At 41.6% G+C, this 23,936-nt stretch overlaps 1 protein-coding gene across 2 annotated transcripts in view; it reads left to right on the top strand.

Moving 5' to 3' along the window:
- The window catches only part of LOC139460688 (C-type lectin domain family 9 member A-like), a 29,269-nt gene extending 11,361 nt beyond the window's left edge, over nucleotides 1-17,908 (top strand). Inside the window, exons 2-6 of one of the 2 annotated variants that reach the window (XM_071242166.1) lie at nucleotides 6,722-6,897; nucleotides 7,733-7,818; nucleotides 8,707-8,902; nucleotides 15,631-15,825; nucleotides 17,524-17,908. In XM_071242166.1, the coding sequence (XP_071098267.1) occupies nucleotides 6,722-6,897; nucleotides 7,733-7,818; nucleotides 8,707-8,902; nucleotides 15,631-15,825; nucleotides 17,524-17,763 (893 nt within the window). In that variant the 3' untranslated portion in view covers nucleotides 17,764-17,908. Of the gene's footprint in view, nucleotides 1-6,721; nucleotides 6,898-7,732; nucleotides 7,819-8,706; nucleotides 8,903-13,915; nucleotides 14,221-15,630; nucleotides 15,826-17,523 lie in introns of those variants that run through there. The other variant, XM_071242167.1, reaches the window with a different exon arrangement.
- Nucleotides 17,909-23,936: the final 6,028 nt, after the last annotated feature.

The following is a 23,936-nucleotide window of genomic DNA, read 5'->3' as shown; positions in this document are numbered from 1 at the left end:
ACCATGCCACTACCGCAATCTCCAATGACGATGCCTTTTGGCCCAACACAGACGTTCATTTCGATGTCGATCAGTGAGTATGGGTCCAACATATGGACGTCGAGCACGTAGCCCTGCTGAGCGGATACGTCGACGTACGGTGTCAGCGCTGATCAAACCCCGTCGGCCTTGTACGGTTGCTGCAGTCCTTGTAGCCGGAAGTGTACGATCACGAAGATGCCGACGCACAATATGGCGATCCTGCCGAGGTGTAGTTACACGACGTTGACCCGGAAGTGCTCGATCTCTGGTGGTTCTTGTCTGCTGGTATCTGCTCAGTAGCCTGAGGACTGTTGAATGATGGCATTGAAACCGTTGTGCAACGACTCTACTTGACGTACCAACTTGAAGACATGCACAAGGCACGTTCACGTTCCTCTGCTGTTAATCTTGGCATTTCTTATGTCAGTACCCTTTACGTCTGCAGCAACAAGTGATGTGGCTTTTAAAAGCCTGTCTTTTATAGCCCTATTCTGCATGCTTCCCGTGAAAGAAAACACGTTTTCCATGATGTGCACACAATTTGTTGCGTTTTGGCGATGTCGCTCACAACAAATTTAGAAATGTGTTTTGACGAGCTGTTCTTCATGCTTCGCCCAGAACGTCGTATATTACTCATTCACTTATATATTTTCATATGACTTCAGCCCGGATAAAAATACATCCATTTTTATGGTGGTGCGTTTTCATTGCTGTTCAGTATATTTGGGTTGTAAAAACTGTTTTCAGGCAAATAAACTTCAAAGGTTTCACCTTTGATGGTAGGTCAACCTATTCCCGAGGCAAGACTTTAAAAGTCCAGTTTCCACCCTTGCCGAAATAAGCTGGAATTACTGGGCTCGATCGTAGCGCACCCAATGGTTATTACCAGTTATGTCCCTTCTAAGCCTACCAATCAGGTTCCACCTCTCGTATCGCTTGCGTTTGCTTCACACAAAATGGTGGCGCCCAGTCAGGACGATCTGCTCGATAATGAGGATCTACATTGTGATAAAACGGGTCTTACATCGTGAAATGCATCAAATCACGTGAGCACCTTGATTAAAAACATGATTCAGGCTTGGAAAATATTTGCTGACAACGAGTTAGCGGCGCACATGATTTGCAAATCCTGCAATCGATCGAAATCTGCACGACAGTTTACGAACCGGATTTTGATTTCGGTGCGCGATTTTGATTGGACTATGCATAGACTCGTTAGTCCAGCCAAAATGTAACTCCATAATACCAGCCTATTTCGGCAAGGGTGGAAACTGGACTTTTATAGTCAGTTAACTCTCTTGCCTCGGGAAGATGAGGGGATCAGTGAAGCCATGAAGACAAATCTTCCAAAAAGTGTTCCCAAGTGTTCTGATAATGTTCTTCAGATAATAACACCCAAAACCTTAAAATTCTGACATAAGGAACAGTTTTTAGAGTAAATATCTATCCACTTCAGATTCTTAGAAGCAACTTTCTGATCCATGTTTTACGTAATCAAACACAATAATCTTTCTTTAACCACCATATTTATTTGTTTATAGCCCTTTGAATTTTGTCAGGCTTATCATTCCCAAGACATTTGAACATCTTTTGCAATTGCTTAAGAAAAACAAGAAACAATTTCTTATTTTTTGCAAACTTGATTGGTCAACAGGGGCAATTCCTATTTAAAGACCCTTCCGATACAATGATATTATATATAATATATACTCTTCAAAAAAGGAAACTTGACACTGACTTTCAAAATGTAATATAATGCGATTGTATCAAAATAGGACACAGAAACCATAATTGAAACATTGTTTGAAGATCAATGTACACAATGTTCAAAACATTAATCGTGTCATCTAGACAGACACACGTACACGATACAGTAAATGTCACAGGGGTACAGAAAATGTCAGTATCGGTTGTGCCCACCACGTGCATCAATCACCGCTTGACACCGACGACCCATAGATGCAATCAAGTTGTCAATAACACGCAGTTGGATGTGCTGGCATTCATGCTGAAGTGCATCAAGAAGCGCCGGAAGTGTTTGAGGCGGTGGATTCCTTCTGTGAATCCGTCGATCCAACTCGTCCCACAGATGCTCATTCGGGGACAAATCTGGTGACTGGGCTGGCCAAGGTAATGTCTGGATGTTGTCGTACTGTAAGAAGTCCTGACAAACACGTGCAACATGCGGTCGAGCGTTGTCCTGCTGGAACTGTCCGCCATGAACGTTGACGTGAGGAAGAATGTAAGGCTGTAGGATCAAGTCTCTGTAACGCACACCTGTCAATGCACCTGCCACATGCACGAGAAGCGTCCTACCACCGTGATGAATTCCGGCCCATGACACTCCCGCCGCCAAATGGGACAACCTGCTGCACACAGTTGGGGGCGAAACGTTCACGTTCACGTCCTTAGACACGTGCGTGCCAATCAGCACGTGTGAGTAGGAAACGGGACTCGTCAGTAAACAGTACATTTCTCCACCTTGCACGTTCATATCTAGCCCTCTGTTGGCACCAAAGCAGTCGGTCCGCCAGATGACGTGGGGTCAATATATGACGTCGAACCGGTCTTCGTGCAAAAAGTCCAGCCTCCCTCAGTCTGTTGCGTACCGATTGATCTGATATTCTGCGTACCCCAGGTATTTGTGTGGTTGTAGACGTGGCTGTGGTAGTGCGGTCTCGGAGGTGTCGCGGCCGGATGTATCGATCTTGTGCTTGGGTTGTCACCCTTGGTCTTCCTGACCTTGATCTGTCGTCTACTCTATTGGTGTTGTTGTATCGGGTCCACAGTGCGGAGATTGTCTGTCTGGATACGCCAAAGTGCCTGACCACTTCTTGCTGAGTTGCTCCATCTTGTAATCTCTCAATGGCTTTGTTCCGTTGAGCTGCATTCAGTCTTGGCATTCTGTCACCGCCTCTACTGACGTTATAAGGACTGTATGAACAGCCGTTGATGTGGATTTTTATACCCATTCAGCAGGGGGTCCTGAATGCCTAAATGCAGGATCCTGTGCTTCACGTTTTTTACAGGCGGTTGCGTTTGGATGAAGCTGTAAAATTGATCCCCAAACGCTACGTGTATGTGCTTTGCGTGTGCTTTCTCGAATTATAGACACATCATCTTTCTGTTTGACTTATTTGGTTCTCATTTAATGTAATTATTTTAGATCTTTGGCAAAAAGTGGTTTTACATCTATGTCAAGTTTCTTATTTTTGAGGAGTATATATCATAACACACAGTGGATGATAAAAGGTTCAAACATATATACTCCCTTAAAAAAAAGAAACGCACAGTGTACCTTATAAAGTCGATATATCTCATTTAATATCATAGATACAAATATGAAATCTTGGAGCTCGATAGTATCATGCTGTCGTTGTACAAAGGCATTGAAAACTGTTCATTGTCATGTCACATGAGGCCACAAGGTTACGCTGAACTCAGTATCTTGTGTGACCGCCCCGGGCAGCAATCACGGCTCTGCATCTGCTCGGCACTGACTGGATTAGTGTACGAATTCTGTCCTGTGGAATTCTGCGCCATTCTTCTTGTAACGCGTTGGCCAGTGTCTGCGGCGTATTCTGACGTTGACGTAGAAGTCGATCAAGTTCATCCCAGAGGTGTTCGATTAGGTTGAGATCTGGAGATCTCGACGGCCAGGGCAGACGTTGGTGTTGGCATTATGAAGGTAGTCTATCGTGACACGAGCTGTGTGCGATGGAGAGTTGTCCTGTTGAAACAGCTCCCTCTGGCGGTCAATGATTGGAAGAAGGTGAGGTTGAAGAATTTGATTCATGTAGTGATTTGCTGTCATATTGTCCTGAACCACAACCAAGTCATATCTCGTGGTGTAGGATATGGCCCCCCACACCATGACACTACTGCCATCGACTTTGTCTAATTCACGTACACAATTTGGGGCAAAACGCTCATTTCGACGACGATAACACGTTGTCTTCCATCTCGCCGGTGAAGAAGAAATCGTGATTCATTGCTACACCACACTCGTCTCCAGTTTCTCTAATTCCAAGGCTGTTAGGTATGACACCAACGCAAGCGTCGCTGTCGATGGATCGGTTGCAAAACAGGGACGATAACTGGTCTTCTGGGTCGGATTCCAGCCCCGCGAAGATGGTTCCTGACAGTCTGGTCCGATATCCTCCTCAAACCAGGGATGCGTCCTGCAGTCTCCGTAGCTGTGGCATTGCAATGACGTAGGTGGAACAGTCGAATGTCGCGATCCTGTGCAGGGGTGGTAACTCTTGGTCGGCCGGTTCTCGGACGGTCTGCAGTGGAATTGAATTGTGTGTATCGGTCCCAGGGGTGGCAAATGGTTTACTGTTTTCCTCCATGATATTTTTGAACAAGTGTGAAAACGTGTGTCGAATATCAGGCCATCAACATTTTCCAATAACATATATCCAATTTATATACCGGATTTTTTGTGTAGTCAGGTTCAATGAACTACATACTACCTGTGCGTTTCTTTTTTTGAAGAGTGTAAATGTACACAAAATGTCTAACTATTTTAAAGGCGTTCAAAGCGTCAGAGTAAAATATGCATGGAGAGATTCTATAAGTCTAATATTTGTTCCAGATGACAGTTATATTTCCAAACAACACGGTTTTAATATCATAACCATTTATATAAAAGAAATACTTCTAATGTCCGTATACCTTTTACATTGGAATAAATACTGAAGATTATCTTCGTAACAGTGACCACAACGACACTTAAGGCCAGTAACAACAAAACGGTCAAACGTATGTCCATTCAGGTCACTGCAATCGAGTATTATTCTTCAGTGTGTTTTTTCTAGTACCTTAACATTGAAATATAGGATGTATATTGCTAATATTATGTTTCTCCTAATTCTTTTTCAAATGAATTAAAGATTCAGTACATCTTAAAGTGTCATCCAACATATTCCAATTATGTACTGATGATGTCAAAAATGAATTTCTATATCTTTTCGCACGACATGAAGGTACTTGCAGTATGTTGTAGGATCGTGATACATACATGGAAGTGGCAAAAATGCTCAAAGGAATTAAACTTGAAAAGTATTCGGGCGTTTTATAACAAAACATTTTGTGGTTTTGCCGGTGATCACTTAGTGAAATATAGCCCGTTTCATTATATAGTTTACCCTGACTCACTCCTCTAACAGATCGAGGGCGGTCGGGTAGCCTAGTGGTTAAAGCGTTCGCTCGTCACGCCGAAGACCCGGGTTCGATTCCAGACATGGGTACACTGTGTGAAGCCCATTTCTAGTGTCCCCCGCCGTGATATTGCCGAAATATTGCTAAAGCGGCGTTAAACCATACTCACTCACTCACTAACAGATCCACATATGGTTCTTAATTGTAGTTTTTTCTAATAGCAGTTCTTGGCCCTTAGTATGGGCGGTCATTCGGTCAACGTTGAAAAACAGGTAAAAATAATGATAGTCAGATGTTACAAAACGACGTCATATGAAAAGAATGAACAATGTGTACTGAAGAACATCAGTTTTGTTTGTTTGTTTGTTGTTTAACGCCGCACTCAGCAATATTCCAGCTATATGACGGCGGTTTGTAAAATAATCGAGTCTGGACCAGACAATCCAGTGATTGACATCATAAGCATCGATCAGCATGGGTTGTTGAAGACCTATTCTACCCTGGATCTTCACGGGTCGAATACAAAGTAAGATATCTAGGAGCAGGATAATTGCCCTCCGGACAAATAAAAATATTACTTCATCATTATTTCTTAATGAAATAAATAATGAAACATAGATTCCAATAGTGTCGGTTCGACCCGATTATGTTTCTAGGTTTGTCAGCACCATACCCGTGCTCGAGTGTTTCACCGAAGTGGTAAACGTATGAGACCTGCATTACTTCGGGCTTTCCTCCCACATAAAGCTGACACGCCATGATGTAACTGGAATACTGTAAAAAGCGGCGTTAAACCCAACCCACTCACTCACTAATATTGTCAACTGAAACAAATACTATATATGTTAATAACATATTGATAATCACACAGACGGTCATCGAAAAGATATGAAATCTAATTAGTTTTCAAGAAAGTAGCACCTCACCGCACTGCATGCAACATAAAGCTGTCAATGTTTGCGGTTATTGGATTGCCATATATTGTGGGAATAGTAGTTATGGAAGAATAGCTGAGACAAAAAAAGAAAAATCACAGGCAATATACTGGTATGTGCCAGATCACACTGGCAATTAGCCCTTGAAAAATCGACTGATGCCTGATGTAGAAAACCCTTTTATTTTCTCTAAGTTGTTAAATTTTCATCAACTGTAGTTAGTCATATGTGTTCCATAAGATATAAAAATAAATAGGGAATTGCAAAAGAACTTTGTACTCACCATGTACTTCATAACTGCCGCCAGCAAACTGTTGTTGCATTCGTGACTAACTCGTGTTATTCCGGGACAAATCGAATCTTCTTTCAGGTTACGGAAAGGGGCGAGTGGTGACGAATGACTGTTGTTATTGACTCACACAATTTACTCACACGATCTTCCTCAAAATTTTCATTCCCCCCCCCAACAAAACACAAAAACAAAACAAAATGCATTTTCATGTCAATTTCTATGGTCTATTGACGCCTTTCAATGTAATCTCTTTCGTCGGATATTCGAGACATTGGCCTTCCATATCGCTCTATTGTTCATGTATGTTCAGCTGAATGCAACCACTTCCGCGTGGAGAATGCCCTGTCGCTGACATCCGTGAACCAGTCTGTGGACGTTGCCTGTGGAAGTGGGTTCACACACATCCCCTCCTCTTCATTCTACTGTTCCCTTGGCACTGAGGTCCTCAACATTGGAAGGTGTGCTCAGACACGTTGGATCAATCCGGTATGTTGGTTGGTTGTTGGTTTGTTGTTTAACGCCGCACTCAGCAATATTCTAGCTACTAGTATATATGACTGCGGTCTGTAAATGATCGAGTCTGGACCAGACAATCCAGTGATTAATATCATGAGCATTAATCCATGCAATTTGGATTGATGACGTGCATCAACCAAGTCAGCGAGCCTGACCACCCGATCCCGTTAGTCGCCTTTTACGACAAGCTTAGTCGCCTTTTACGGCAAGCATGGGTTGCTGAAGACCTATTCTAGCCCAGATCTTCACGGATCCTCAGACACGTTGGATCAATCCGGTATGTTCGTGTACAAACGACGCTACATTTTCATCGTGGTCGTCATAAAACTAACAACATGTGCCAGAGCCATGTGACAAACATGCCAATGTGCTTTTATTAATTTAATTTTATGTGTTGTATTACTATCATGAGCAATTTGAGTTAAATGAGGATGTATTATATTCAATGATTCAGAAAAAAATCATTCCGGGGTAGAATAGGTCTTCAGCAACCCATGCTTGCCGTAAAATGTGACTCTGCTTGTCGCAAAAGGCGACTAACGGGATCGGGTGGTCAGGATCACTGACTTGGTTGATGCATGTCATCGATCCCAATTGCGTGGATCGATGCTCATGATATTAATTATTGGATTGTCTGGTCCAGACTCGATTATTTACAGACCGCCGACTTAGAGCTGGAATATTGCTGAGTGCGGCGTTAAACAACAAAACAACCAACCAGCCAAGAAAAAAATCATTATGATATATCAATGGGGTAATAAGTATTTTGAATATTTCAAAATAGTTTGGCTTTACTTGATGACAGGTATCTCCTTGGGTCACCGATCTTTCTGCACCGTTATCCCCTGGGGTGGAGATCAAAGTGAGAGGTGCAGGCGATGGTGGTGGAAAGTAAGTTATCAAACATTAACAACCAGTAGACATGTTCAGTATTATGAATAAATCTTTTCCTTGACTATAAACTAAGTATGCAAGTTAGAAATGAAACCCATTTCAACAGAATCACAGCCAAATAATATGCAGATAGCCAACATCTTTATCAACGTCCAGACCCGTGACGATCCCGGGTAGAATAGGTCTTCAGCAACCCATCCAGTCGTAAAAGGCGACTATGCTTGTCGTAAGAGGCGAGTAACGGGATCTGGTGATCAGGCTTGCTGACAAGGTTGATGCAGATCTTCGATCAAAATTGCGTGGATCGATGCTCATGATGTCAGTCACTGGACTGTCTGGTTCAGACTCGGATTATTTACAGGCCGCCGTCATATAGCTGGAATATTGCTGAGTTAATGGCCATGACTGAAGATCAAGGTTATTCAACCGGAAATGTTTTTGTCTCTGTTGGTAAGATAGCTGGAGACATAAGACTTTCTGTTTGAAGGTCGTACTGTATTGGGCATGTGTTTTACCAGTATTAATGTCATTAAACCGGACGTGCATATACGTTTTGTTGATAATTTAGCAAATGGCATCTAGGCATAATATGCAGATAGCCCACATCTTTATCAACGTCCAGACCCGTGAAGATTCCGGGGTAGAATAGGTCTTCAGCAACCCATGCTTGCCGTAAAAGTCGACTATGCTTGTAAAATGCGACTAACCCGATCCAGTTAGTCGCCTCTTACGACAAGCATAGTCGCCTTATACGGCAAGCATGGGTTGATGAAGACCTATTCTAACCCGGATAGTCACGGGCATGTTACTGAACACGTTTCAAGTTTGTATTATCTTTTTAAGGAGAAAGCTCAAAGGTCTTTGTGTTTTCCGTTTTGACTATAGTACTGACGTGCACCTGTGGGGACCTGACAACCTAAACTGTGTGTTCCTCCTGTCTATCCGTTGGTTTAGACCTGATGCAATCTTCAACACACAAACCTCCGGGACCTGGGGGACTGAACTTAGGCCATCGACCTTCATATTTTCTCCAAACGTGGTGTTTGATGTCCTCGTGAGAATAACAACAACCCAATTCCTGGTAGGTGAATTGTCCTTGGAAGAGGAGGATGTCCAAAATTAATTGAAAATGAAATAATTTTAGTCAGTTGGTTTGTTGTTTAACGCCGCACTCAGCAATATTCCAGCTATATGACGGCGGTCTGTAAATAATCGAGTCTGGACCAGACAATCAAGTGATTGACATCATGAGAACCGATCCATGCAATCGGGATACGATGACATGCATCAAACCAAGTCAGCGAGCCTGACCACCTGATCCCGTTGGTCGCCTTATACGGCAAGCACGGGTTGCTGAAGACCTATTCTATCGCGGATCTTCACGGGTGGAAGAACCAATTCGTGCATGGAATCACCATGAAATCCGAAACACATGCTACAGACAGTAATTCAGTGGATGAGTAATCCCCAATCTCCCTCTCACACGGGATGAGTTTGGGAGAGACAGATTAGGACCGTGAGGAAAGTAGTGAATGCATTATTGTATGGCCTGCATGATGAACGGCAAGTATGGGTTGCTGAAGACTTATTCTACAAATAAAACAAATGACTATTAGGGTCCTCCAAACAGTCTCTCGTTTTATCGACATCACTACATCTTTGTCTGGTTTCTGATCACAATGAATAACCATAAAGAAATTAAGCTAGCCATTCTTCAGGTTATAGACTGGAAAAAGAGGAAGGATTAACTGTAGATCAACGAAAACTGTTACATGCCCTCCTCAGATCTATGTTATGGTCTATGTTCAGACTGAGGTTACCGTTACTCCTTGCTTAACGGGGCGGTCGGGTAGCCTAGTGGTTAAGGCACTCGCTCGTCACGCCGTAGACCCGGTTTCCATTCCCGACATAGGTGCAATGTGTGAAACCCATTTCTGGTGTCCCCCGCTGTGATATTGCTGGAATATTGCTTAAAGCGGCGTAAAACCATACTCACTCACTCCTCAGGGTGTGACCAAGATAACGTGGAGGTCAAGGTCACAGTAAAAGTAATTTGTTTGGCATGTTCCCTCAAATGACTTTTTGCAGATAATGTCCAAGTGGTATATGCATGTAGTGTTTTTTTTCTGATTTAGAGTTGTCTTGCATTAAGCACGTGTTTTCCTAAACCGAATGTCCATATTATTTTCTTATTTATGTTTTACGAAACCTGAAGTGATGTCATTAAACCGGAAGAGCTTATGACTGTGTTGTTTCGCAGGCAAAGGGCGGAGGTCGTTCGGTTTCAAAAGTGAACATCACTTGGCATGAGGAATCTCAAACCGGAAGTGGTGACGTTTAAACAGAAGTGCTTACAACTCATCTATTTATGTATTACGAGACATGTGTCTTTCTGTTTTAAAGTTGTAATGTACATGTGTTTTCCCAAATCTCCTGATTCTGTTTTTTACAGGTAATGCAGAGACCTTGCTAATCCCAAATAATGATGTTTCGATCGTTGCTATATTCATGCAAATTATAGACACAATAGCCGGAACTAATGCGTACGTATAGAATTTAATAAATGCCCATATCAGTGGTTGATGTCGGTCAATCCCAATTGCGTGGATCGATGCTCATGATATTTATTGGCCGCCGTCATATAGCTGGAATATTGGAGTGCGGCGTTAAACAACAAACGAACGAACGAACGAACGAAACGTCCTTCAGAACCAGATTAACGTTTAACGAACAAACATTGTCATGTATTTACATTTAAATACACATTGAGAGTGAATAATAAATGCAGTACCACGCTTCTCGTCAGATACACTTTCTTTTGAACTTTCAGTCGATCAGTTCATAGAAATCTTCTCGTATGTAACCAAAACGAGTATTATATATACTTAAGTCCATTTGTATCACAGTTGAACATCTAAGTGGATAATGAGTCAATATTTATAACTCATACTCATGTGTTAATTTCAGATATTCATCGATGGCAATATCTTCTACGAAGCCCCAATACGGATTTCTGTCGAAAACGCCACGAGGCTTGCGATCTCATTCAGTCTCCTGGAGTCAGTGGAAATCAAATATCCATAAAACGTTTATTATCCCCCGCCCAACAAAGTTGTCGGGGAATATAGAAACGGGCTCCGTCCGTCCGTCACGTTTCGTTTCCGGAGCATAACTCAGAAACCGTTCTATATTTTTTCATGAAACTTTGCAGGTCTGTCAAGTACATGCTGAACTGGTGCCTTTTGCTATCTAGAAATTTTAGAAATTTTTTTTTTTTCGTTTCCATGGCAACAAGATAGACTTAGGTTCTGTGATGGTAGGGTTCGTTTCGGCAGCATTACTCATAAATTGTTCAATATATTTTCATGAAACTTTGCAGGCTTGTCAGGTACATGCTGAACTGGTGCCTTTTGCTATTTCGAAATTTTAGAATTTTTTATTTTTTACGTTTTTATGGCAACAAGATGGATTTAGGTTCCAAACTCTTCCTTTTTGTTACAGTTTCCATGACAAGTTCCACCTCGGTTAAAAAAGGTTAGGGTTTGTTTAGATATAATTATGTCATAAATTCTGAGCAAGGGCGAGGGATATAGCCACGTTAGTGGCAAACTCTTGTTTAAATTTTGTTTTCTTCTTTGTTCTTAATCACTGCACTATTCAAACTGATTCTATAATATGGTGACCTGTCCGGGGTAGAGTAGGTCTTCAGCAACCCATGCTTGCTGTAAAAGGCGACTATGCTTGTCGTAAGAGGCGACTAACGGGATCGGGTTTGTCACTGGATTGTCACTGGATTGTCTGGTTCAAACTCCAGATCATTTACCGACCGCCATCATACAGCTGGAATATTGCATGTTTTCAGCGAGCCTGACCACTCGATCTCGTTAGTCGCCTCTTACGACAAGCATAGTCACGTGTTTATGCATGCATAGAGACCATATTTCAACAAGCACGCTGTATGTTTTATCAACTGTGGTAAGTGAAAGTAACGTTTACTTACTTAGGGACACTGTTACTGCAGCGACCCCCCCCCCCCCCCCTCCCCCTCCCTTCTAATTATGTTTTTGTTCTGATTATTTCCGGGAGTTATTGAGTGTTCGATGCTTAAATTTTAACATTTGAAACTTCCTAATCCAACTCCTTGGTATATTGATCATTAATATATTTTCATGTGGCAATAACGATCCTGGTGGAATAGAAATGCAGATTTGCAATCATGTCCCATTTAATTCATCTGACGACAAGGGGATGGCTATTTTTTCAATTTGATTAAATCATTCCTGAATAAAATCTACCTATTGAATGACTACGAATTTGTGCGTCTTTCTTGAAGATTGATTTCTTGAAGAGTGGTTACCTTTATACTTGTAAATATAAGCTTTGAATACTGTTGTTAGGAATTGAGATCAGCAAAATTCCGAGGGGTACCAGAATTTTGTCTGTGTGTCATACACACTTTGAGATCATAAGATCTAGTGAGTGAGTATGGTTTTACGCCGCTTTTAGCAATATTCCAGTAATATCACAGCGGGGGACACCAGAAATGGGCTTCACACATTGTACCCATGTCGGGGATCGAACCCGAGTTTTTGGCATGACGAGCGAACGCTTTAACCACTAGGCTACCTGACCGCCCCTTCATAAGATCTGGATTTCTTTGGTCTGAAAGTTTAAGATTCTTTGGGTTAGCTTTTGGTTTTGTACACACCTCAAGAAAGATATGCATAATAATGAGAATGTTTTCTTGACGCGATGTGCATCAGGACTCATGTGTAGTGTAGACCCGTGAAGATCCGGGGTAGAATAGGTCTTCAGCAACCCTTGCTTGTCTTAAAAGGCAACTATGCTTGTCATAAGAGGCGACTAACAGGATCGGGTAGTCAGGCTCGCCGACTTGGATGATGCATGTCATCGATCCCAAATGCTCATGATGTCAATCACTGGATTGTCTTTTTCAGATTCGATTATTTACAGACCGCCGTCATATATTTGAAATATTGCTGAGTGCGGCGTTAATTATCAAACAAACAAAAGTAATTTAATCTCTCTCTTTCATATTTTGGGGAAATGTTAGAGTAACTTGACATTTGGTTAAGAACTGGAAAATAAAAGATAAACGCCTGACGTGGGGTTTTGACGACGACGTCGGCGGGTCAAGAAACAAACAACGCTTACGTGGTGGCCTTAGATGCTTGGGACATAATTTGCTGCCATATCATGGCTACAGCTCGATTCTCTTGCTTCCAACGACATTGTTCCTTTGTGCTACAGTTGAACCTTTATAGGCGTATTCAAGATGTGTTTGGATTATGCAGTTCGGTCGTGATACAGGGGTGATATACTCCAGTAAATACGGCATGAATAGCTATATTTGTCCACCAAAGAAAATACTAGGCTGGTTCGGCTCATTCAATTGGAGACATATAGAACTCAGAGGTCGACATTACCAGATTGGCCCATGAGCCGCCGCCTTCTGACACAGGACTCCAGGCAGACGTGTTTATATGAAGTTTAACATTCAAAGCCCAAATACAACATCATGTAGAAAATCAAACAAGCAAGTTTCCAGCACAGTGCTTGCCATGACCAGCCGATTGATAGAACCGGGCCCATTTTACCACCCGTCCAGGTGAAGTAAGGGTCGAAGTGGTGTGTTGGGCAAAAGGAACACCGGTTTCTGGATCCAGTGCCCTCGACCACCAGAATCCCGTTCTCCACCAACACAGGGGCGCAACCCACGACAAATGAGTTGCCCAACTCAGTCGCTCTTACGACCAGCAATGGGGTGCTGAGGACACAATCTGTTATACCCCGGGTCCCCCACGGGGGTTTAAAATAGTAAACTATTACTCAAGAAAAACTTTTGTAAAAATTAGATACTGTTTATGCATTGATTTGTCGATTGATCCGTCAGTGAACCGAGACAATATCAGTGAATCCTTACAAGTCAATCAATAACCTTTAACTCAACACAATGTCACTGTTTCAAGAAACCCTGTGGAACTCATTGAGAGGCCTAACCGGTTGCATTGTTAAGGAGAATGAATAATATAGTATACGTTGGTAACATAAATCAGTATTTAGCGACCACATTGCACGAGAGAAAGATGAACGCTGTGCTGTGTCTGATCATTGTCTTCATCCCAGTCGTGTATGCAGGAAACGGCGATTCCAGGTATCGTTTTGAGAGACAAATAACACTGGAAGGTTTACAGGCACGGGAACATCCCTCCAGCATACAAACATCTCTTGATGAAAGGACCTGTGCTGGTCTCTGTGCCAAGGACGGACTCTGTGCTGCTGTCACCTACCACGGCAGCCAATGCGCCATGTACAGATCTACTCTCACGTCCTCTGGGACATCTTTCCCTGGAGCTAAGCACTTCATCAAGGCAGGAGGTGAGATCCTACGAAGTTTGATTTGTAAATTACACATAACTACACACTGACCTTTTAATTGTCCGTCTTGAAGGATACATTCGTTGATGTTGATCCAATCATGCTTGTGTGAATTTATCTGTTGTCTCGAGGCTGTGAAAATGAAGACAAGAGCATAAACTTGTTTGATAATAGTGTGGAAAAACTGTGACAGAAGTCAACTCTAAAATAGTCTGGAGATGTGTCAAGTATTGTTAATTCTAGGAAGCAGAGTGTGGTAATCTCTTAATGCTGGGTTCACAATATGTTTCTAGTATCACTAAGATATATTATATAAGATATATATATATATATATATATATATATATATATATATATATATATATATATATATATGCAGTATACTGATTTCCTGATGTAGATCTAAGGAAACGTAGAATAACTTTGGTGCATTTCAGATGGTTAAGTGCGATTGGATTAAAGATTAAAGTTGACAGAAACACATGTATGCCTAGAGATTTAAGATTATGTATCCGTTCATTAAACTACGTGAATATCAGTGATTATTATGCCTCAAAGTATGCCTGTGAATAATTGACCTGAATGTCATATATTCTTCAATGATAACCCTTTGTGGAGGCACAGGGCCCACTTGCACAAAGCAATCTTTGCGCCGAGACTCTCGTAAGCTTATATTAAGGTATGGGAGTTACGATCATCTTAACGCTAAGATCACTTTGCGCAATTGGGCCCAAATCTTTCGAGGCGATCGCGTTTGTTGCCGTGATAATGTTTCTTTACTCTGAATTGACAATGTGAAGATAAATATTTGAGCATTTACACGATTATTGAAACCAGGAAAATGCCTTCCCATTTGACATAAGATAAGATGACTACATGAACACGTAAAAACCATGTAACGAGTATCTGTTGTGATTCGGATGTTGCCAATGGTTGGCCTTTAGAGGCGATTACCTTGTGTCAGATGGCCAGGCTAAGTGATTTGGATGATTGTATGTCATCGTGTCCAGAAAGTGTAGATCCTTCTTCATCTTGTCAGACACTGATTTGCTAGGTTCAGATGTCATAAATTGACGGCTCCAAAGTAACATCTGCATATTTCGGATTGTGAAGTTAACTGCAACCATGCCCTCTCTCAATTGCAGAATTCTGTGCTGGCTCAAGGCAAACAGAAAGAGCAGACATAAGTTTTTTTTCTGGAAACAGGGTATGGATGGCCATGTTGTCTAAAGTGATGAAATTCGCTGTGCACCTTAACCGCCCTTATACTTATGATCATGGTTCGAATTCCAGATTCGCAAGTTACAGGTTTCTCAGCACCATACACCTGCTCGTTGGTTTCGCAAAAGTGGTAAAACACCAAAACATACATGCATACGTACATGATAAACAATTGGTATTCCCTTTCAGCGCTTCCTGATCCAGACCCATGTCCTGTATCCAGGGGCTACACGTCCGTGTTGTCTCCCCGGCTGTGTTACAAGTACATATCAATCGCCAACAACTGGACTTCTCAAAATGATCTGTGCCATTCTGAAGGTGGCCGCCTTGTCGTCCTCAACAGTCAGGAGAAACAGGAGTTCATGGCCTCATTCCAGAATCAGGGTCAGTGATTAGTTGTCCTTTTTACACGTAACTTACCATACCAGCACCAGCACCAGCGTCACGTTGGTTGGTTGGTTTGTTGTTTAACGCCGCACTCAGCAATATTCCAGCTATAAAACGGCGGTCTGTAAATAATCGACAATCCAGTGATTGACATCATGAGCATCGATCCACGCAATTGGGATACGATGACATGCATCAACCAAGTCAGCGAGCCTGACCACCCGGTCCCGTGTTGCGTCATGTAAAAAAGACAGGCATATTCGGCTGTTGCCTCTACGGAATAGATAACAAACTTCCACATTAACAGTTCGGACAAATCCTGGATTTAGACCAATTAGTGGCTGCACTGTACGCAACCGGCTGAGGAAGCATTACATCCGGCCCCGATGTCTAGCGATACGCCCAATTATCATCAGGCACGCATAGCTTGGTGTGGACAAAGTATCTGTGGTTCAGAAGAGAAAAGTTTACAGTTTCTGTTCACAAATGAGTTCAGGTCAACGGACGCCCAGGAGGACGCTTTAGCGACGTTTGCATATTCAATATTGTCAGTTTGGGGGTGGAAGTGTATTGGTATGGGTTGGCTTTTCAGCTATTTTGGAGAACACAACTCATCATTGTTAATGGCAACTTAAATGGCGTACGCTACCGGGACAACATCGTTGAAGATCATGTTCTACCGTTTGTGCAAATGCGGGAACGTGACGTCATATGCAGCAGGATAATGCCCGCCCTCCTATTGCTCCTGTTGTAACACAATTTTTAAGACAGCATAACATTGTTGTACTGCCATGGCCAACTGTTTCTCCCGTCCTTTCCACCTGAGCGGTTACCTCAGTTGGGCCAATCTTTGGTTTACATTGAGAACAACATCCCCCAGGCATTTTTCAATAACATAACATTTCCATCACTTTACATGAATTCAGTTACATTTTCCCTTTAGTATAGTTATTTACAATGTGTTGAGGGTTATGTTATGTAAAGCAGACTAGTGAGTGAGTTAGAGGGTTGGGTTTAACGCCGCTTTTAACAGTATTCCAGTCATATCACGGCGTGTCAGCTTAATGTGGGAGGAAAGCCTGAAGTGATGCAGGTCTCTGACGTTTACCACTTCGGTGAAACCCACGAGCTCGGGTATGGTGCTGACAAACCTAGAAACATAATTGGGGCGAACCGGGATTCGAACCCACAATCATAGGTTTCTGGCGTGCCCAAGGGACGCATCTCTGCACAGCGAATCGCGGCGCCTTAGACGACTGGGCCACCCGTAAAGCAGACTAGATTGCGAGCTTGGTGGATAACAGGGATGGCCATGATGTTGAAGGCCAGTTGATGAGTAGCGTCAGCAGGTTGTGGCCTTCTATAGCAATATAAGCCTCGTTGCGATTTCTGTTACCCTTTTATCAATTGACAGTGCTGTAGCTGGAACATTTATATATACAGTAAACTACGGTTATAAAGAACTAAAACGGACCACTAAGTTTAGTTGTAAATAACCGTAGTTTGTTATAAGCATATTTGCAACAAATGTCAGGACTAAAAAAATAAGTTCGTTATATTGGTCAGTTTGTTATAAGCGTGTTCGTTGTAAACGTAGTTTACTGTAACTGTGTTCAAGTGAATAAAGCAGTCCCGTTTGAATGTTGTGTAGGTGGCAGTAGTGGCCCATATATTCACTGCGTTTTTTCTTGGCAGCTGAGGTGTTTCCCTCCCTCTGGGTTGGAATGCAGAGCTCCAGCAGCATCAGTGTGTTTACCTGGCAGGATGGGTCCACCTATGTCTGGAAGTGGCAACCTGGCGAACCAGACTACATTAGTTACCAGAGATGTGGACAGCTGCAACGTGGTGAGATGTCTGACGTCGAATGTGAACTCCATCGTCAGTCCGTCTGTGAGATACAGCTGTAAGACTTTGGGCTATCAACGCTATCTGTGAGACATCGATTTTAGACTGCCAGATACTAACGCGATGCTGTGAAATACCAACATAAAACTGTGAGATATTGTGGAATTACAATTTGACAATGAGAAATAACAACGTCCTTACGTTCTCATCAAACATCAAACATTTGGACTCATTATCCGACTTAAAACTGTTAATGTAATGATTGCAGTTTTTGACAAACATGAAATGTCTGAAGATTTGAAAGTAGACATGTATGCTCAAAGGTTTTGAAATAATGTTTTTATAACATTACGAACAAACGAGAGTAAGTTGTTTTGTCCTGTCCGCACACATGGCGATCTACATTGAATTAAGCTAAGTTGACGTCAAACGTCTTATGACGTCACAGCACAATTATATCCTAGTACCCATAATGTCCCTTTTCTCTTGGTGGGTCACACATATTTAGTCTCATATTGTCACAGCCCGATCTTGGTACGTTTTTATGACAAGCAAGAGTGAGTGAGTGAGTGAGTGAGTGAGTGAGTGAGTATGGTTTACGTCGCTTTTAGCAATATTCCAGCAATATCACGGCGGAGTACACCAGAAATGGGCTTCACACAATGTACCCATGTCGGTAATGGAACCCGGGCTACCCAACCGCCTCACGACAAGCAAGAAATGGTGGAGAACTATTCTGCCGTGAAACCTAAGGGGATTATTATACTATAAAATGATAAATGTATTTAATTTATATATAGTCTAGTTCACTAATTTGTATTCTCGACAAAGAAACATTCTCCTGGACACACCTCATGTTTGATTTTCATATTAACTTCCAGAGTACCTTTACAAAGAAATTCTTCATAAAACGTTCACATATACAGTAAACTACGTTTATAACGAACTCAAAGGGACCACTAATTTTAGTTTGTTATAACCATAGTTCATTATAAGCATATACACAGCATAAATACAACAAATAGCTGGGACTAAGAAATAAGTTCGTTATATTGGTTTGTTTGTTATAAGCGTGTTCGTTATAACCGTAGTTTAATATATTGTTATAGATAATGCCATGATTAACCGAGGACGTCTAGTTATTTTACTGTCCTTCGATGGCAGTTTCATTGTATTTATTATGTTTAACCCATGATAGTCACGACATGGCTGAAATATTGCTGATGTGACTTAAACATTTAACTCACTCACTCAGTCACTCACTTACTTACTGTGACTACTCAACTGCTGGGGAGTTGCACAAAACATACTGATATTCTGAAAAACAACAACTTTAAGCTATTGATTGGATCTTGATGTTGTGGTGTTATGGTTTCAAATCAAATTAAGCTTGAAATAATGATTATCGAGAAATTGGTGAAGCTTGAATGTAACCTGCAATTACCTATTATTAGGTCATTAAACATGCAGTATGTAACTTCACAAACAGATTAAGATCAATACAATATACACTAAGTACATAATGTCGGCAAAATTTTGTTTGACAACGTGGTGAAATATTGTATCCAACTACGGTTAATTTGATAGTCTTACAACTACTGTGAGGGGTAAAAATAACAAAAATCCAAATACTTTTGTCTTATAACTTTGCGCTGGTATACATGTAATATTGTTTTCACTATTAGTTCAATAATTTGTTGCCACTGACAGTTACTACAAATATATTGACAGCAGTTTCTACAACCATTGAAATTACTTACACATAAGACCTGTGAAGATCCAGGGTAGAGTAGGTAGGTCTTCAGCAACCCATGCTTGCCGTAAAAGGCAACTATGCTTGTCATATAAGGAAAATATCAGGACTGGGTGGTAAGACTCGCTGACTCGGTTGATGCATGCCATCGTATCCCAATTGCGTGGATCGATGCTTATGAGTCAAACACTGGATTGTCTGGTCCAGACTCGATTGTTTACAGACCGCCCTCATATAGCTGGAATATTGCTGAGTAAGGCGTTAAACAACAAACAAACAAAAGAAAACATACAATTGAGTAAAACATACACTAATGACTGTGTCACAAAGATACACAGCTTCACAGGCGATTGGCCGACTCGTCTTCAGCCGAAAAAAACCCGGGCATATTCCTTCGCCAGCTGGATTCTTCTACCAGTAAATGAACTGCGCATCGGGATTGTCCTCTAGTTCCATACAGTTTGTAAATAGCATTGTCAAGAGTAATGGAAGTAGGTAAGTTCAGTCAGATCGAGGTTCGTGATGGGGACATATAGTCTGGAAGTTAATTTAAGGTACCAACGTTTACTACAATATCTACTCCAGTCAAAGTTGGTGTGAGATTATTAAACAGTCATACATAACTGGATATTACATTTAAAGACAATCGGTGCATGAATAAAAAATCTGTCTATTTAGCTGTCACTATATTTCATCAACAATCAGACCTGTTCGTCACTGGTGGAACGAGCATTCATTGTAACAGCCATATGCATAATGCTACCCCTGCGTCACAGGGCCATACGACACATTTGAACCAATCAACTCAACTTGAAAGGTTGCACGCACGAATACGGTGTTAGCATTAAATTTCATGATGTCTCAGCGCAGGTATCTTTCCGCTGATGCGAAAGGTTTCCTAGTTAAAATAGTTGAAAACTTTAAGGCTGAAAGTGAAAGACGTTCGCCCTTCTTTGACATTTCAAAGTACATAGAAAGAACAATTCATGCGTTACAGCTTCCCAAACAAACCGTAGTTAAGATTTTGAACTCTCATAAAAACACATGCTCCCCTGCACATCCCTTAGGGGTCATATCAACACAGGATAGGAAACTAAAGTGTGATTCCTTTGATAAGAAAGTTGTCAGGGACACGAGAAAATGAATTTATTTCAACACGAAAACAAAAACAAATTCTCCTTACAGAGCATGACATAGATATTTCCAAATGGACCATTTGTAAACGCCTTTCCAAATTTGGAAATCAGTACAAAAAGACGAAAGGGTCGAAATTACCATTGTGTGAACGACCAGATTTCATTCGTTTGGACGAAACCTGGGTTAACGCCTGCCACACAGCGGCTTACCAAGAGAGCCACAGCGCAAGATTCCCCCTGGTAAAGGGGAGCCCCTGATTGTCGTCCATGCAGGCTCCCACAGAGGTTTCCTCCCTGGGTGTGATCTAGTGTTCAGATTCAGATCTACAGATGGCAGAGACTACCATACCGAGATGAACAGTATTCACTGCGTATGTTAAGGAGCAGTTCCTCTTAGCACTGCCTGATAAATCCTTGGTGGTTATGGACAATGCTCCCTATCACAGTTGTCAAGATTCTATTAACCGTTGCCTAACCTCAAATTCCACCAAAGGTAAGATATGTCAGTGTTTGGACAACAACCCCATAGCTCGGCCCACGAAAGCCAAAAAAACTGACTACTACCAAATGGTTCTTCAGAACAAACCCCCACCCTCTTATTTGATTGAAAACATGTTGAGAGAACACGGTCACGAAGTGCTTAGATTTCCTCCTTACCATTGTGACTTGAATCCCATCGAACTAATCTGGGGTGATTAGAAAAATACGGTCGCACGGCAAAATAAGACCTTCAAGCTTGCCGACGTCAAGCATATTGTCTTGAAAGGGATGGGGGAAATTACAGATATACGTTGGACAAACTGTGTCCAACATGTTATGAAAGTATCCGAACAGATACTATCCAGACTCTTGTTATTCATTTACATGACAGCACAGACTCCGAATCTGACGACGAGGGCATTTCATGGGACCAAGAATAGTGCAATACATATATACCCCTATACAACTACACACGGATATGAATTCTTACATATTCGTACATATTCTGAATCATTTCTTAAGATTCTTAAATATATCTTTTTTTATTCCCAAACATACTTGTAGTTCATGGGATTCGTGAGAAAAAAATTTGTTTATCAAAGAATTTCTAGAAATCGTCTACGAATTTCAGGTTTGTGCTTTGTACAGTCCGTTTGACTCCAAATGAGAACGATAAATTGCAAAATAACTCGAAATCCAGAAAAGTGTATGAAACATCAATACGGTACTTGACCATGAATACCTTGTACCCAACAATATCTGAATTTTGTTTATTTTAAGACCCATGACGGATGAAGTTCTTTAAGAAACTATCATGTAATTTTGTATAGAAATGTGTACATGACACGTAGGGGGACAAACCGTGCAAGGAACAGCGCAAGCACGGTCTGCACGTGCTACACAGTGACCTGTTCATTCAATGACAAGATGCGCTCCTCAGCAGAAGTTAAACAGTTGATGTTGAATGTGTGTATGATTTATTTAGAAGTGAAGCAGAAAGAGCAAAGACTTTTTATGCAATTAATAAATTCGTGCGTGCGTGATTCCCGTGCAACCTTTCGAGTTGAGTTGGTTGGTTCAACTGTGGGCATTATGCAGATGGCTGTTACAATGAATGCTCGTTCCACTCGTGACGAACAGGTCTCGTTGTTGATGAAATATAGTGATAGCTAAATAGACAGATTTTTTATTCATGCACCGATTGTCTTTAAATGTAATATCCAGTTATGTATAACTGTTTAAAAATCTCATACCAAGTTTGACTGGAGTAGGTCCAATAGTTTTTCAGATATTGTAGTAAACGTCGGTAACTTAAATTAACTTCCAGACAATAGTCACACTGAATATGTTATATAATTTACTCGTGTAATTAAACGGTTAAAAATAGTAGCGTTTCCGAAGCGTGCTTGTCGTCATGGTGGAATGGAGAAGAACAGTGTTTTGAAATTTGAGGTACTTTAAATGTGAATTCCGTCTGTATTTAATCTTAATTGAGTGCTATCGAACAGTGGCCTCATCTCCTAATTGGATCTTGTGGTTACTTTCTTGATTGTGTATTACTGGACCTCGGCAGCGTGGAACGCTGCTAATGGTGTCTTCCGCTGATTTAACTAACTGAAACTCGATTGCAAACTGCTGATTTAGTGCAGCTGTATCGAGGTATAAGGGTAAATTGTGCACTGGATGACATTCCAAATATTTACAGATATGGGGCCACCCAAGAAATCCAATATGGCCGCCAAATCCAATATGGTCGCCATGGAGGAATGACATTTTAGTACTGTACGTCTCATGTGAACATGACCCACAACCTAAATATATGATGAGAAATGAATGTTTTGGAATATATTTACCCAACACATCTGTAAAGCAAATAATATTACCATAATAGACTATTTATCTTTATTTAAGTCATCGAAAGTGTGAAAAAACCCACATGAATTTCTTTCTTCTTCGGCAGATCGTTGAGACATATTTCATTGAGGCCAATTAACTATACAAATATTGTATACCCAATATTGAAACCAATGACAACAACAGAATATTTAAAGAACGGCATTTTTCTTGAGATATGCTTAATATGGCTAATGGATTGGACAGTCGCCACCACATTTGTAAAGTGCTGATAAAATATGCCACCACAGAGTTACACCTGGCTCTGCGCCCAGACACAAAATTATTTTTAAACAACCGCCTCCATGGTCTAGTGGTAGAGCGTCCACCCAGAGGGCGGAAGGTCCGGGGTTTGATTCCCGGCCGCGTCATACCAAAATACGTTAAAAGATGGAACTTGTTGTTACCCTGCCTGGCGCTCGGCATTAAGGGGCTAAAACAAGGACGCGCGGCTCGGAGTCAGTATACCGTGTCTGAGTGGGATATTCATGTTCAACTACGGCATGGTATCTCAGTGAGCTAGCACTATAAATCGGCATCCGTCCCTGACCAGTACAAGCAGCCACACACACACACAGACACAAGTGCATGCACGTCGCTATAGAAGTGCAATAATCTTGGACGCGACGTTAAACCCGATTTCACCTCACCTTTTTAAACATGTCAAATGCTGCCAGACAGCGAAATATCCTGAGCATCGATCCATGCAATGGAATTTTATTAAAGAGGTGGGACTACATCAAATTTCAAAACACAGTAGGTTTATCTCCATTCTACCATGACGGCAACAACGCTTTGGAAACGGCGCTCTCTTGCAACGCGTAACAACACAGGTGCACAGGTCCACAATCATAGAACATTCCGGGTCTTCACAGGTCACATGTCACAAGAGCTGCAGTTAAAGCTGGTCGCAGTTGGGAGTGTTGGTTGGTTGGTTGGTTTGTTGTTTAACGCCGAATTTAGCAATATTCCAGCCATATGACGGCGGTCTGTAAATAATC

Source organism: Haliotis cracherodii, unplaced genomic scaffold (genome assembly GCF_022045235.1).
Source record: "Haliotis cracherodii isolate W230 unplaced genomic scaffold, xgHalCrac1.p SCAF_14, whole genome shotgun sequence".
Taxonomy (NCBI): domain Eukaryota; kingdom Metazoa; phylum Mollusca; class Gastropoda; order Lepetellida; family Haliotidae; genus Haliotis; species Haliotis cracherodii.
This window is presented reverse-complemented; position numbering and strand designations above follow the sequence as displayed.